This window comes from Salvelinus sp. IW2-2015, linkage group LG16 (assembly GCF_002910315.2).
Source record: "Salvelinus sp. IW2-2015 linkage group LG16, ASM291031v2, whole genome shotgun sequence".
NCBI lineage: Eukaryota > Metazoa > Chordata > Actinopteri > Salmoniformes > Salmonidae > Salvelinus > Salvelinus sp. IW2-2015.
Window position 1 is genome coordinate 20,441,382 of NC_036856.1, and position 14,809 is coordinate 20,456,190.

At 45.3% G+C, this 14,809-nt stretch overlaps 1 protein-coding gene across 1 annotated transcript in view; it reads right to left on the reverse strand.

Moving 5' to 3' along the window:
* Window positions 1–4,448: 4,448 nt before the first annotated feature.
* The window catches only part of LOC111975957 (voltage-dependent R-type calcium channel subunit alpha-1E), a 139,916-nt gene continuing 129,555 nt past the window's right edge, over window positions 4,449–14,809 (reverse strand). Inside the window, 5 exon segments of the mRNA XM_070447414.1 lie at window positions 4,449–7,332; window positions 7,452–7,633; window positions 7,878–8,022; window positions 8,589–8,717; window positions 10,608–10,752. Coding sequence (XP_070303515.1) covers window positions 6,775–7,332; window positions 7,452–7,633; window positions 7,878–8,022; window positions 8,589–8,717; window positions 10,608–10,752 — 1,159 coding nt within the window. The 3' untranslated portion in view covers window positions 4,449–6,774.

Consider the following 14,809-nt stretch of genomic DNA (forward strand, 5'->3'; position numbering starts at 1 on the left):
TTCATGTGCAGGGAAGGACAGAGTGAGGGGAGACGTGAGGTTTTATACAGGCAGGGCATCAGTGAGACAGCAGCGGCGTCATCCATAGAGGCCTTGTCACTGACGTGGGCCAGGATGATGGATGTCTCCTGAGATGGCTGGACTCAGAGCCCACACCACACACCTGCCTGTGTCCACACACCTTGGCTGGCTTAGACAAGCCATACAGGACCACCAAATATAATATGATGATGGTTTTCCATTGATTTTAATATGTTATCAGGCAGAGCTCTAACTGTGTAGAACTACCCAAAGGGCCAATATGAAATTCAAGAACTAAGCTCTGAACATCTTCAAATGTTAATTATATTAATTTGATTCAAATTGACAAATTTCAAATTATGCATTAAATGCTTCGTAAAACAGTTTCATCATCAAGAGCAATATCAGTTCAAATAAGACAAGTTAATTAGTAAAATAACAATATTACTAACTCCACCCGAAGATATGATTAATCAGCATAAATCACTGGGTCAATTCAACATCTATTCCATGTTGGTTCAACTCATTTCATTGAAATAATGTGGAAACAACATTGATTCAATGGCACAAACCAGTGTGTGCTCAGTGGGTACTGATTAGTCCAATCAAGCCAAACCTTTTTTTTGTGCCATTGAACTTCATATTGAGCCAACCTTCCTCCCTGGTGCATCCCCCTCTTTTCCCCTGGGGTGGGAGGAGGACTGGGGCCAATGTGAGGAATGTAGCACGGGGGTCAGAAAAGCAGTGGGCTTACGGTAAAGGGTGTGTGGTAGGGCTGGGTGGCCCCTCCCAGCAGAATGAGACCCTGGGTGGAGACCTCCAGGCCGGGGTAGTTCCTCCAGGGTATACTCTCCAGCAGGCTGCAGTCAGCATACACTTCCAGTCTGGACAGAGAGACAGACAGGGCAAGCAAGTGCCACTCGCCATCCCACAGGAGGCCTGCTGGGAACCTGCCCAGAGGAGGGGGACACAGAGAGAGAGGTGTGGTGGATCAGTATAGACAATTGGTATAGAGCCACTCCACTGTAGAGGACGTTGTGCCTATGAGCTACAGCAGGATTAAGCAACTAGAATTCACCGCGGGCTGATTTTTGTCGGAGCGAATGGTTGTGGTTCCGGAAAATAATTACAATCATTTGTACACTGCAATTTTACTAAAAACTTTGGGGGCCCAAAAAAATTACTTGGGTGCCTATTGCCGATCCCTGAGATGCAGTGTCTATGTCAGGTAGAATTAGTCATTGAGCTTTATCTTAAGGGCAAAATAAATTAGACCTGCAACGGACTTTCATAACATTGTAATAGGACACACAGTATATGGTACATCAACCATTCTAATGCCATGTATTACAACATCATCAGCCAAAGCCCGTGGCGTGGGGATAACATCTAATCCAATCAAATTTGAAATCAAATAACATTTTATTTGTCACAAGTTTCATAAACAACAGGTGAGGACTAACAGTGAAACGCTTACTTACGGGCCATTCCCAACAATGCAGAGAGAAGAATTGAAAATAATAACACGAGGAATAAATACACAATGCGTAACGATAACTTGGTGACTGTGTGTGTCCATGAGCATGGCACATGTACTGTATATGTTGGTGCTGTCTCACTCGTAGTGGTGGCTCCAGGTACTGATGAAGGTAAGTAGTCCAGGTCCCAATCTCAGCTGTAGCAACTCCTCCCCTTCCTCTGACAGTACCGCTAGCAGGCTCCTCTCCTCCACCCACAGCTCCCCTAGCCTCAGCCTCATCACGATGCTCAACTCATCTGAAAACCTGACACATACACACATCTCACACATCAGGCTCACTGCATCATCAAGCAGAATCACGCTTGACAGTCTTGTCTATGCAATTGTGACTGACGCAAATTAGCAAGCCAAATAAGGCTATTTTGCATTCCAAGTGGAGTGAAATTGAATTTAGGTTATGTTTCAGACAGGGTAAGGGGTATACTGTTCCTTTAAACACATAGAAGCAATGTGAKGAGTGGGTCCATCTAGACCAGTTTCACAAGCCAATGCAAAGTTTACCACAACGCTGGCAAATTAATTCAGCTTTAGTGCCTGACATGTCAACATTCAACTTCAGGTTCAGCACCAAAGCATAATCTCAACCTTGAGAGCAAGACACTTCATCGAAAGGGAACTTCCTCATCTACCCAATAAATTAAGGCATTTCATCAATGCTTTCAAACTCAACATTATTTTATTTTCTCTTTTCTCATTACATCAGCTTGCTGGTTATCATTTCCACAAGCTGTTTATCTATATGACTTACTGAGAGCCAAACGCTGTGTGTGTGGGGAGGAACAAGGTGGCGTATTGTCCGATTTTATAGGCCAAACAGCCCCTGTCATCCTCTGCTGTAGAGACATTGTAGTGGTCTGGGGAAAGCATGTCCAAGAGGTCCAACAGATCCACTTCTAGAAACGGGAACAAAACATGCATCTCAGAGACAGGGTATGAATTGATAGCCGTGGCAATACCCAATTTTGATTGAAATTAACGTTAGGAATTCATCAGCCAGTACTGTATTCATCATCACCTCAATCAATGGAATTAAAACAAACTGATCAGGGCAGGACTTTAATGTAAATAAGAGTTCATGAGTTAGTTTAAAAATAAGCTGGATGTGATCATGTTCTCCCACATCTGTTTGGCCAGCCACTGTGAGGGCAAGGTGAGATACTAGCCGCTGATAATTGGAACAGGTTGCTGCGTCTACCTAGAGAAGAGAGAACTTGGCTGCCCTCTGTGAGATCAAAGCCTGGAGCCTCACCTGCTGCCAGTATGGAATGTCTGGGTGGAATCTCCCCAAGCATGAGAGCAAACCCCATGTTTGATATGGACCAACTCTCTGCCTAGTTTAAGGGGCTCTATGACAGCACAGTGTGGCGAAAGCCAGAACCATAAAGATATATAGATATATGGCTCTGGTGAAGTTGGCATGGTTATAGTAATGAAGAAGGAACACATTACACAAAACAACACCTTCCTGCTAAACACATGTATGTTTGTTACATTTCTTTTGTAATTAATTATCACAATTCTGGGATTACCACAGTATCACAAATAATCTCAGTACCTTCAGTATCAATTACAGTAAATACACAAAACATGCAAACATACATACAATATATTGCTGCCATGACCAGATCCCTTTTATCCTGGGATGCCTTACTCACCTTTAGCCAGGGCTGGTGTTTGGTCTCCCCTGCATCTCCCATACTCCTCTGGTCCTGGCTGAACAGGGCACAGCCCGTGTGAGGAACCATCCTGAGAAGCTCCCTCTCCCAGAGCCCCAAACAGACCTAGTCCTGCCCAGAGAAGCAGCAAGGTCTCAGCCATGCCAACCCCTCCAGGTTCCCTTCCAGTGCCCATCATATCCCAGGGGGACTAGTCAGGAGGATCTGAGGACACGATCACGATGACTCACTGTATCAGCGTTGTCATGACTGTCTTCTCCTCACAAACACTGTAGAGATCTCCGCCACTGCCTGTCTACCGCACCACTGAACCACTCTCACCTGAGCTCTGTGGGTACACACACGCTCATATCAAACCACACATCAAACCACATGTGGTTTATCTTTAGCATACCGAGACAAAGCCAAGCAGCCAAGCGAGAAGAGACACAGCTCTCCACATCATCATAAATATATCTGCTACATCTTAAGCAGTGAGCTGTGTGATTTATACATTATATAGGTTTAATAAAACATTTAATCATCAAAGATGAGATCAAAACACCTGCTCCAAAATAAATCTCTCTTCTCCTTATTTCGCGGGAGTCAAAATTCTGTGGTAATCCTTCAGCATTTTCGCTGTGCGAAAATAAAAAGTAAGCCATAAATCAATTTTCAAAAGACGATTTGTTACCACAGCTTAGTTGACATTTAATTTAAGAGGATTCATATTTTTAATGGTTCTACTGTACACACTGTGGCATACAGCAGGTCAGCCACCAGGGGGAGACTCGTCGAGGCCTGGTTCTCCGGCCAGTACTAATTGGGGCTGATTGGGAGTTGGTGAGTAATCTCATGGGCTGATTGCTCACCAGCTGTGGAAGGCCCATAAAGCTGCCAGAAGGGCAGCACACAGGGAGAGTGGGGGGAAGAAAGGACTCCCGTATAGTTGGGGCCGGTTACAGAGGTAACAGGAGTGAGTTCAGTTTTGATCCCGACAGGATACAGCAAGACCCGGAGCCCAGAAGACGGTATCCCAGAGAGGGTCTCATGGGGGAGACCTATCCTTTTCTTTTTGATTTATTATTTAAATAAACACCCTTGAAACCGAGCTAATCCTACTCTGTCTGTGTCTGATCTGTGTAAACGTCTTGACCAAACCCCCTATTCTGCCACAACACAGATTTGCAAATTGTTTTTGTCAAAGTCATAGACAGGCATCTAGATTGAAATATAGTATAAAAAGTCCATTAAATTAGACATGTATTTATTTATATATACTACATATATACCAGAACGCTTTTCTATACCAGAAATTCAGAAGCAACATAAAACTTCACAGAGCAGTGGGCCCATATAGGCCAGCAGAACATTGGACCAAATTTCAGAAACATGTCAACAAAACAAATTACAACACGGCACATGATATAATATAAGCTCTCTTTTTGGCAACAATCACTGTTCAAAATGTAAACATGTAAACATCATTCTGTTGGGGTCTGATGAGAGAGAACGCCACTGAGTGCACATGGATCCGTCAACTGCTCTGAGTCACCCTACTTACAGGCAGGCACATTTTATCACTATCACCATCACCATCATTAACACTATCATCATCACTATCACCATAACCATCATCATCACCATCAGAATCACTATCACCATAACCATCATCATCGCCATAACCATCATCATCACTATCACCATCACCATCACGTTGCTACACCAAAGAGCTGTATCAGGGTAAACTCTCTTTTTATACAGCACTGTAAAACCTGTTGGCAAAAACTGACTCAGTCAGTGTTCAGAGTAACATGGGAGTTAACTTACAAATAAATCATAGTTAGGAATCATCCATAAACACATCCATATTGAAATAATTTGCATCAAAGGACAGATATTATTCATTATGACATAAAAGGCAACACATCCTCAAGACACTTGATTCAATTTACAGGAAAAATGGCTTTGTAGACTATATTTTTCAGTAGTATCCAGCACATGGACATGCTATGTCTGTTGTTTCCATATTGTTCTGTACAAGAGGCCAGTTCTGCTGCTGTCCAGTGAGGGTCTATAGTTCAGGGCTGGACCTCATCCAGGGCCTCACAGTGGACATCATGCGTAATCCAGTGAGGTGACAGTGACAAACAAACAAAAGCAGGGAAGAGGGTCCTCTGTCCAGAGACACACTGAAGGGCACACAAGAACCCAACATATTTAGGCTGACAATGACATTCCATGACATTCCAGCGTCATTGACATGGAATGATGCTGGAACACCTGACTTTAGAGGGATCAAAGCACCAGAGCTCTGGAAATGTACAGCATCTATCAGGGAAAGGTCAGGTCCTTGTCTCGTCTTGAAGTAGATCGTCATATCTACTGGAGAGAACATTACAACAAATGGAAAGGCCTTTCCTCTCTTTGTTCAACAACCTTTTTTGTTCTCAGGTGAGAGCTCATGATCGGTGAGTTAACTGGTGCATACGGTCATTTCTGTTGTGACACCTTCTTCCCCATTGGCTGACTGACACGGAACCATTTAGTAGACGTCACTGCCTGAGAAATACCCCATTGATGTAGTGTGAGATGAGAGAGGAGAGTTGTTTTAAAGCAGTGTCTGTGACAACCAATGTCTGCTTCAGATCCCTACACACCTACCACTGTGTCATGATCCATAAAGATCTAATAACTGAGAACTTCCTTCTTATCTTACAGGAGGAAAAGAGAACAATTTCAATACAATCCTGATACTTCAGTGCCACATACTATTTTTCTGCTACACACTTTACTTAACACATACTTACTCTGTTTCATAGGTCTAAGAAGTGAGGAAACATTCTTTACATCTTGAGTTATTCAACTTTGTTATTAATCAAAATGCAACTGGTGAACGTTTGCACTGTACGCCAGCAGTCCCCATATCTTCCTTGTCTTGTTGATTTGACAAACATATTGCACTCCTAGAAACACACACTCTTAGAAAAGAAGGTGCTATCTAGAACCTTTAAGGAACCCTTTTTGGTTCCAGGTAGAATGCTTTTGGGTTCCATGTAGAACCCTTTCCACAGAGAGTTTTACATGGAACCCAAAAGGATTCTACCTGGAACCCAAAAGGGTTCCCCCTGGAACTAAAAAGGGTTCTCCTATTGAACCTTTATTTAACTAGGCAGGTCAGTTAAAGAACAAATTCTTATTTACAATGACAGCGTACCCCGGCCAAATCCTCCGGGACGGCGCTGGGCCAATTGTGCGCCGCCCTATGGGACTCCCGATTACAGCCGGTTGTGATACAGCCCGGGATCAAACCAGGATCAAACAAGAGTCTGTAGTGACGCCTCTAGCACTGAGATGCAATGCCTTAGGCTGCTGCGCCACTCGGGAGCCAGCTGAAGAACTCTTTTGGAACCCTTTTTTCTAAGAGTGCAGATACACACACGTACAGATGCACACTCAGTACACGACCTGACAGTGTGCTTCAAACTGAGGACCCCTGTCTTTCTGATACCCAGTTTTGCTGTCCATCTTCCTCTTCTTCTTCTCCAAGTCCCGGCCTTAACAGCGGTCATCCTCGTCGGTGTCACTCAAGAGCTCGCAGGCAACCACAGAGCTGGCCTGACCCAGGCGTTTATGGAAGTGTCCGTTGGGGACCTGCCAGTTGTGTCTGAGCTGGGGGGCAGAGCTGATGGTGTTGGCCCTGCCCAGACTGGTTGCAATGGCCGCCTCGAAGGTCAGAGTCTCATCCAGGCCTGAGGAGTCTGGGCTGTGTAACTCCTCGTGCAGGGTCAGGTACGGCTCCGAGATGTACCGGTGAGGTGAGGGGTGCGGGTGACTGACCCCTAACCTTGGGCCACCCACCCCTATTACCACCCCCACCCCCGCTCCTGACTCTGGGTCTAGCCTCTCCCCCTCCTCTCTCAACGAGGGATCCTCCATCTCTCCGGGGGCCTCCTGGGTCCGGGCTCTGCCCTCACTGGCAGCAGGGGGGGAGAGGTGGGCTCGGCACACCAGGGGGGAGTAGGAGATGTGAGGGCGTGGCCGCAAGGGCGTCTGGGGGAGCTGGCGCCGGCCGCGGGGTGTGCTGGACAGGTCTGGGCTGCCTGAAGTGTTGCCCTGCAGAGAGAAGAGACCTCACACATAAACCAAGCTTCAATGGTAGTAGGAACAGTGTTTGATAGATAAAGCCAGGAATTGAATAATAATAGGCTCAGGGCCGTTGAGAGAACACTCACCTGTCTGTGGAGGGCATGTGTGCGTCCCTCGCTGGGGGAACGGGACTGCTTGCGTTCCTGTGACGGGTCCTGGCTCCGCTCCTCAGAGTTGCAGCGGGACACGTCGGGAGACAGCAGGTGGCGCCTCTCTTTGGAGCGCCCCCGCTCATGATCCACTGGTTCCCTGAGGTTGCACCTGATTCCTGAGAGGCAGGGGGAGAGAGGGGAGCTATGAAGATGAATACAGTATAGTAAATACACAGCCATCAGGGGGCATCTGAAACTGATAACTTCCACTGTTCTTCAATGGTTCTAAAGTATGAAAGGGGTCAGGATCAGTGAATGGACCCCAAGCAGAGGCATATTGAAAACATTCCAGCTTTAACCAGAGTGAAGGAAAAGGAGCCATGTAAACTCAGTGGCTGACTGTTACTGTGTGTAGTATACCTCTGATGCTCCTCTGTCGTGGTCTGTTCAGACGGTCAGGACTGACCCTCTTCAGAGAGTACTCCTCCTGCCACAGGCCATTCACACATTGATCCCCAATAGTGGAGAAGGAGCGCTTCATCGATTTGCTGCTGTCTGTCCCCACCTACAGACAAACAGATAAACACATACACACATACAGTAGACACACACACATATAGATATACAGACATATACACACATATACATTTGGTTGAGAGAATGTGAGAGGGTAGAAAGTGTGTGGAGTTCTAATCTGAGTTCTGAGCAGAAGACTTTCTCTCATCCACAACACACATTCCATGTTTAACACATGGTATTTATATTGTGCTTTTCGAGGACCCAAAGCCACTTCCTATCCATATTACCATGGACTAAAAATACAACGCTTTAGGAAACCTGGCACACTGACATGTTTGCCACGCAAGGATTAACTAGAAACCATCAAAGTACGCCATCCACACTGTCAACAACGATTGAAGGTAGCAGCTGAAATCAGATGTATATACTGTAGCAACCTAGTTAACACCCAATCCCCTCCATTTCATGGCTGATTGCCGTATGTATGTGGCTGCACTGCTCCAGTGTTCAGTCCCTCTGAAGCCCCCACAGAGGCTGTCTGCCTGGGTCCTGTTCTCTCTGAGGCCCATTGGGTAGAGGAGGGGAGGTGAGGGGCTGTACAGTAACAGGTACCTGTGTGTCTACAGCCAGCCGAGGCATAGAGGAGGCTCGGATAGAGACTGCCCGCCCGGGCACCCTGAGTGGGGCATCCTGCCTGTTAGTGGGGCAAAGGTTGCGGTTAAACTCTTTGCGCTCCGGAACCTATATAGTCAGAGAAAAAAGGAGGGGAGAGAAACACAGCAGAGTTCTAATGTGTGAAAACAGAGTTGGCAGCAATGACGTCAGAGGACCAGCAGAGGGCTACTGTACCAACACGTCACAAGCAGATGTAGTATGCTGTCTGAGATTTTGTACAGTATCGCTATCGAATAGCCGTACACCCTCTTGACTCAGATTAAAAGCACTGGCTGAGCACAAAGGCAGCCAAAGCACTGTGTGTTGGCAGTGTAATGTATTAATTTTTCATTATTCATTGTGAATCTGTGTGAGTGGTGACTGTCTGGAGTGCTCAGAAGTACTGTGGGTTGGAGTACCACTGTCAACGAGGGGCTGACAACCAGGCGGGGCAGGGCAGATAGGAGGGGCTGAAGGGAGGAAGGGGGCGGTGTCTACATGCGCAACAAGGGCTTAAAGCTTAAGATGGAGCTTGAATAACTGAAAACCATGAAGCGGAGGCAAGAACCAGTCACAGGCATGCAGGCATAGGAAACCAAAATGCCCCACTCTTCACTAAAGAGCTGAGAAGAGCTGAGAAACCATAACCACGAAATATGAGCAGTATCCTCCAACAGAACTCTGTACAGCTGTTCAAAGGACAGAGAGATGGATGGGAGTGCCATATGGCATATAGCTCTGTTGATGACAAAGGTGCCAAATACCAACACAGCACAGTTAAACCACAAAACCATGAGAAGAGTGCTGACCAAACCACCAGAGACAAGCCGCCGTCTCCGTCCCTGTTCCATTCACACACTTACAGAAAGTCACACGCTTTCATGTCGTCAAAGTCACACTCCCCACAGTGCCAAAACTCAGCAGAATCACAACAATCTTGCAAAATAAGCATAATACGCATGGTTCATCAAAGCCTATGGCAGAGAAATTATGATACCATTCAAAGAAATGGGTGAGTAGTGATAAATGCCTTAAACAAGGGACACTGTGTGGAGTGAACAGCATGGTGAGACATTGCCATGGTGAAGTTGAGAATGACACAGAAGGGGCCAGACAGCCGTATCATCGACTGCAATCCAGCTCTGCCAGATAGAACTGGCTTGGACTGTGTAGAGTTAACAAAAGTAGGTGTGTGTTTGAATGGCTTTGAGTGTAAGGTAAGAGTGTGCATGACTCACAAATGAGTGACCAATCTGTTCTGGGTCTAATAGCTATGATGACAGTCTGATCAACAGCAATGCTTTTTACAATGTTGTTTCATACAAGAGTTTGATGATGAAGCAGAATATACTGGCACCATACATAAATATTTCAACACAAATCAACACCCTCCCACAACCACCCCCCACCCAACCCCACCCCACTAATCAACTAGCGTCAAAATACCGAATATTGATTGGGCCGGGCCTCTTGGATAACTTGTTAATTTGTGGAGAGACAGCTAATTGGCTGGAAAGTGACACAGAGATGGATGGGGGAGTGGATGAGTCAGAGTGAGTCCAGTCAGACGCTGCCTCTCCTGGGAGAGACAGCCTCAACCCCCACCCCTCTCCTCCCCATCTCTCTGGATCACAACCACAGCCTACCAGACCATAACGCAACCCTTCTCACTCCATCATATCTCACTGGAGGTTTACCCATAAAAAGTCTACTAATGCATTATGTTTGTAATAATAACACAATTATTTCCCCATGAAGTGTGTAACACAGTAATACATACATATAACATACAATGTGACATAATGTATTGTACTGCTTAGTTGAGGGAACTTGTAAGTAAGCATTTCACTGCACCGTTTATACCTGCAGTAAACTGTGCACATGATGAATAAACTTTGACTTGATTTAGATTTGATTATAGTGCATTGAGTGAGTGTGTTCATAGGGGTGTTACAGTACTTGAGACCCAGTCCTTACCAGTGTGTGGAGCTGGTGGTGGAGCAGGTGGTGGTTGTGATAGTTGTGGTAGTCCTCCTCTTTGTCCTCTAGGTCCTGGGACATGGGCTGCATGAACATCTCCTGAGGGGATATGGGACTCAAGGCCACAAATCCTCCTCTGGTCCTGATGGAACAGATAGGAAGACAGACAGACGCTCAGAGAGGCATGCCTATCTAGGATTAACACACATCTATTAACTCCATCTACAGGCACGCACACACAGAATCAGGGACTTCAGGAGTAGGGCTGTGACGGTCATGACATTTTGTCAGACATTTGTTATCACGCAGCTGGTTATTGTGGCTCAGTTGTTAAAGCGTGGCACTTGAAACGCCAAGGTTGTGGGTTCAATTCCCTTGGGGGAACAGTAAGAAAAAAAAGGACAAACAAATTATGAAAATGTATGCACTCACTACTGTAAGTCTGATAAATGACTAAAATGTCAATGTAAAAAGACTGTAGGTCTCACTGTAATTGACCGTTAATTAACGTAAACATGTTTAGCATATGAGCGGCATACAAGCCGCTGATGAACACCTTTGGAACATCTACATTTTAAAAGTATAATAAATCAATTTAATATACACCATCACAATAAATCCATGATTTATTTTAGTCAGGTCTAAATAAACATGATACGAAGAAAATGTATTTCAGAAAACAGAATAGGAGTAGACTGTATGTTATCTGTCTGTGCGCCATAAGCTGTAGGCTTGTTCATTTAGCTGACAAGATATGCTTATAAGTCCTGTGCCATTATTTTATATGATTTTATAGTAAGAAGATATAATTGAACTAGCTGAATGAAATAGAAAGGATATTTTTACCATTCCGGAGCATAAAAATAATTTGAAACAGGTCCTCCTATACACTAGATTTAGAGTTATTTGGCAACTTTAGTTGTGAATGATACAAACCTTAGAATGTCTTAGAAATGAAAACATATATAGGCTGCATGATGCGGCTATAAGCAATATAATCTTGTCTTTACTAATATGTAAAATGAGTTTGGATTTAGAATGGCCCATTATCAAATGGGCAGGAACAAGGACAGGATAAAAATTCATGTCATCTGTATGCACTCGAATAGCGAATGGAGGCCTTGTGCTTTCCCGCTGGTCTGGTACGCTACTTTGGTTTTATAGCGGAGCTATGCTTAATACATATAAGTACACTTATTTCACTCCATGCAGCACTGTTTGAGGAACATGCGCTTGCTGTGTGACAGGTGATATTCCGCCCAAACTCTGTATGCAATGGGCTCTCCAACCCTGTTCCCGCAGCTACCCAGTGCTTGATTTGGGATACCAAGTGAATTAAATCTGTTCGGGAACATCAATAGTAACATGTTTTCTCAAACAAAACATATTTCACTCAACTGTTGACAGCCCCTCTGCATGCTTGAGAAAGGAATAAAGGAGAGAGGAGGAGATGGAAATGCACGGTGGTGAGAGATTCTGTAGCTAAAGGTAATGTGCCACCCAATTCATTATACAAATATTTAAAAAATCCCTATTACTAGGCTATTCAAAATCAAATACAAATTCACTATAATTGTAGGCTACCTGTAAGCTGCCCTGCCCTGCACAATGAACCAACAGCATCGCCTCTACCAGAATCATGGATAGACATTTTGGAGCAGAGCATAAGGTAACCAGTCCATCCAGTATGCATAATAATACAGTCCACCACTCTCAAAGGCAGATTACTTTAATTTGTTTAATTTTAAAGTATAGGCCAGACCAATTATGCACCAGACATTTTAAATCAGTTTTGTTTTATGTTTTTCTGCCATGGGTAATATGCGGTAGGCTATGTATTGTATAACCGCACAATCATAATTTTATTCACTTCCTCTTGAATTTGCAGACGTGTTGCTGTGCGTTTTGTTGCTGTGCGTTTTGTTGCCAACCTTACTTTGTTAGCTGACAACGTTACGTTTTTTTTATTTTTTATTATCGTTTATATTTTTAGTTTTTCCATCACAACTTTTTTCCCTCATTCAACTTTTTCACTCCGGACGCTTTATCTGGACATGGTTCGTCAGCACTTTCAACAGCCGAAGCTAAGTAGTAACATTAACATGATGTCTTCTAATTGCAGTCGCTGTACTCATAATATACAGGAGAACGATCGCSTTATGGCGAGGATAGCTGTGCTGCAAGCCCAGCTTCAGACGCAATCGTTAGGCAAGGGTAATTTCAGTGTAGGAAAGGATGAAACAGTGTCTGTGCCACCAGTAAGTACAGATAGTAACGTTAGTATAAATCCCCCCGCACAGTCCCCGCAGCCGGACAACTTTCTAATGGCTTCTGGAGGGAAATGCTGTAGGAATGCTCAACTGGTGTCGCTCATTCAGCCGACAGAAACTTTCAACCGGTTTTCCCCATTAAGTAGCGAGTCGGAGTCTGAGGCCGAGTCTTCTCTTGTCTCTACTCCTCCCGTTACGGGGTCTGAGACGCCGAAGGCTCCCACCATTAGCTCTGACAAATTGAAAACCCTAGTCATTGGCGACTCCATTACCCGCAGTATTAGACTTAAAACGAATCACCCAGCGATTATACACTGTTTACCAGGGGGCAGGGCTACCGACGTTAAGGCTAATCTGAAGATGGTGCTGGCTAAAGCTAAAACTGGCGAGTGTAGAGAGTATAGAGATATTGTTATCCACGTCGGCACCAACGATGTTAGGATGAAACAGTCAGAGGTCACCAAGCACGCAAGAAATTTGATCATATTACTCCAGTGCTAGCTTCCCTACACTGGCTCCTGTTAAGGCAAGGGCTGATTTCAAGGTTTTACTGTTAACTCTAAAAGCGTTACATGGGCTTGCTCCTACCTATCTTTCCGAGTTGGTCCTGCCGTACATACTACAGTACGCTACGGTCACAAGACGCAGGCCCTCTAATTGTCCCTAGAATTTCTAAGCAAACATCTGGAGGCAGGGCTTCTCCTATAGATCTCAATTTTTATGGGAACGGTCTGCCTACCCATGTGAGAGACGCAGACTCGGTTCAACCTTTAAGTCTTTACTGAAGACTTATCTCTTCAGTAGGTCATATGATTGAGTGTAGTCTGGCCCAGGAGTGTGAAGGTGAACGGAAAGGCTCTGGAGCAACGAACCGCCTTGCTGTCTCTGCCTGGCCGGTTCCTCTCTCTCCACTGGGATTCTCTGCCTCTAACCCTATTACAGGGCTGAGTCACTGGCTTACTGGTGCTCTTTCATGCCGTCCCTAGGAGGGGTGCGTCACTTGAGTGGGTTGAGTTACTGACGTGATCTTCCTGTCTGGGTTGGCGCCCCCCCTTGGTTTGTGGCTGTGGTGGAGATCTTTGTGGGCTATACTCGGCCTTGTCTCAGGATTGTAAGTTGGTGGTTGAAGATATCCCTCTAGTGGTGCGGGGGCTGTGCTTTGGCAAAGTGGGTGGGTTATATCCTTCCTGTTTGGCCTGTCCGGGGGTATCATCGGATGGGGCCACAGTGCTCCTGACCCCTCCTGTCTCAGCCTCCAGTATTTATGCTGCAGTAGTTATGTGTCGGGGGGCTAGGGTCAGTTGGTTATATCTGGAGTACTTCTCCTGTTATCCAGTGTCCTGTGTGAATTTAAGTATGCTCTCTCTAATTCTCTCCTTCTTTCTCTCTCTCGGAGGACCTGAGCCCTAGGACCATGTGTCAGGACTACCGGGCATGATGACTCCTTGCTGTCCCCAGTCCACCTGGCCTTGCTGCTGTTCCAGTTTCAACTGGTCTGCCTGCGGTTATGGAACCCTACCTGTCCCAGACCTGCTGCTTTCAACTCTTATGATCGGCTATGAAAAGCCAACTGACATTATTCCTGATTATTATTTGACCATGCTGGTCATTTATGAACATTTTGAAAATCTTGGCTCTCTCTTAATTTTCTCCTTCTCTCTTTCTTTCCTCTCTCGGAGGGCCTGAGCCCTAGGACCATACGTCAGGCTACCGGGCATGATGACTCCTTGCTGTCCCCAGTCCACCTGGCCTTGCTGCTATTCCAGTTTCAACTGTTCTGCCTGCGGTTATGGAACCCCTACCTGTCCCAGACCTGCGTTTTCAAACTCTTAATGATCGGCTATGAAAAGCCAACTGACATTTATTCCTGATTACTATTTGACCATGCTGGTCACTTATGAACATTGTTTGAATCATCTTAGGCCATGT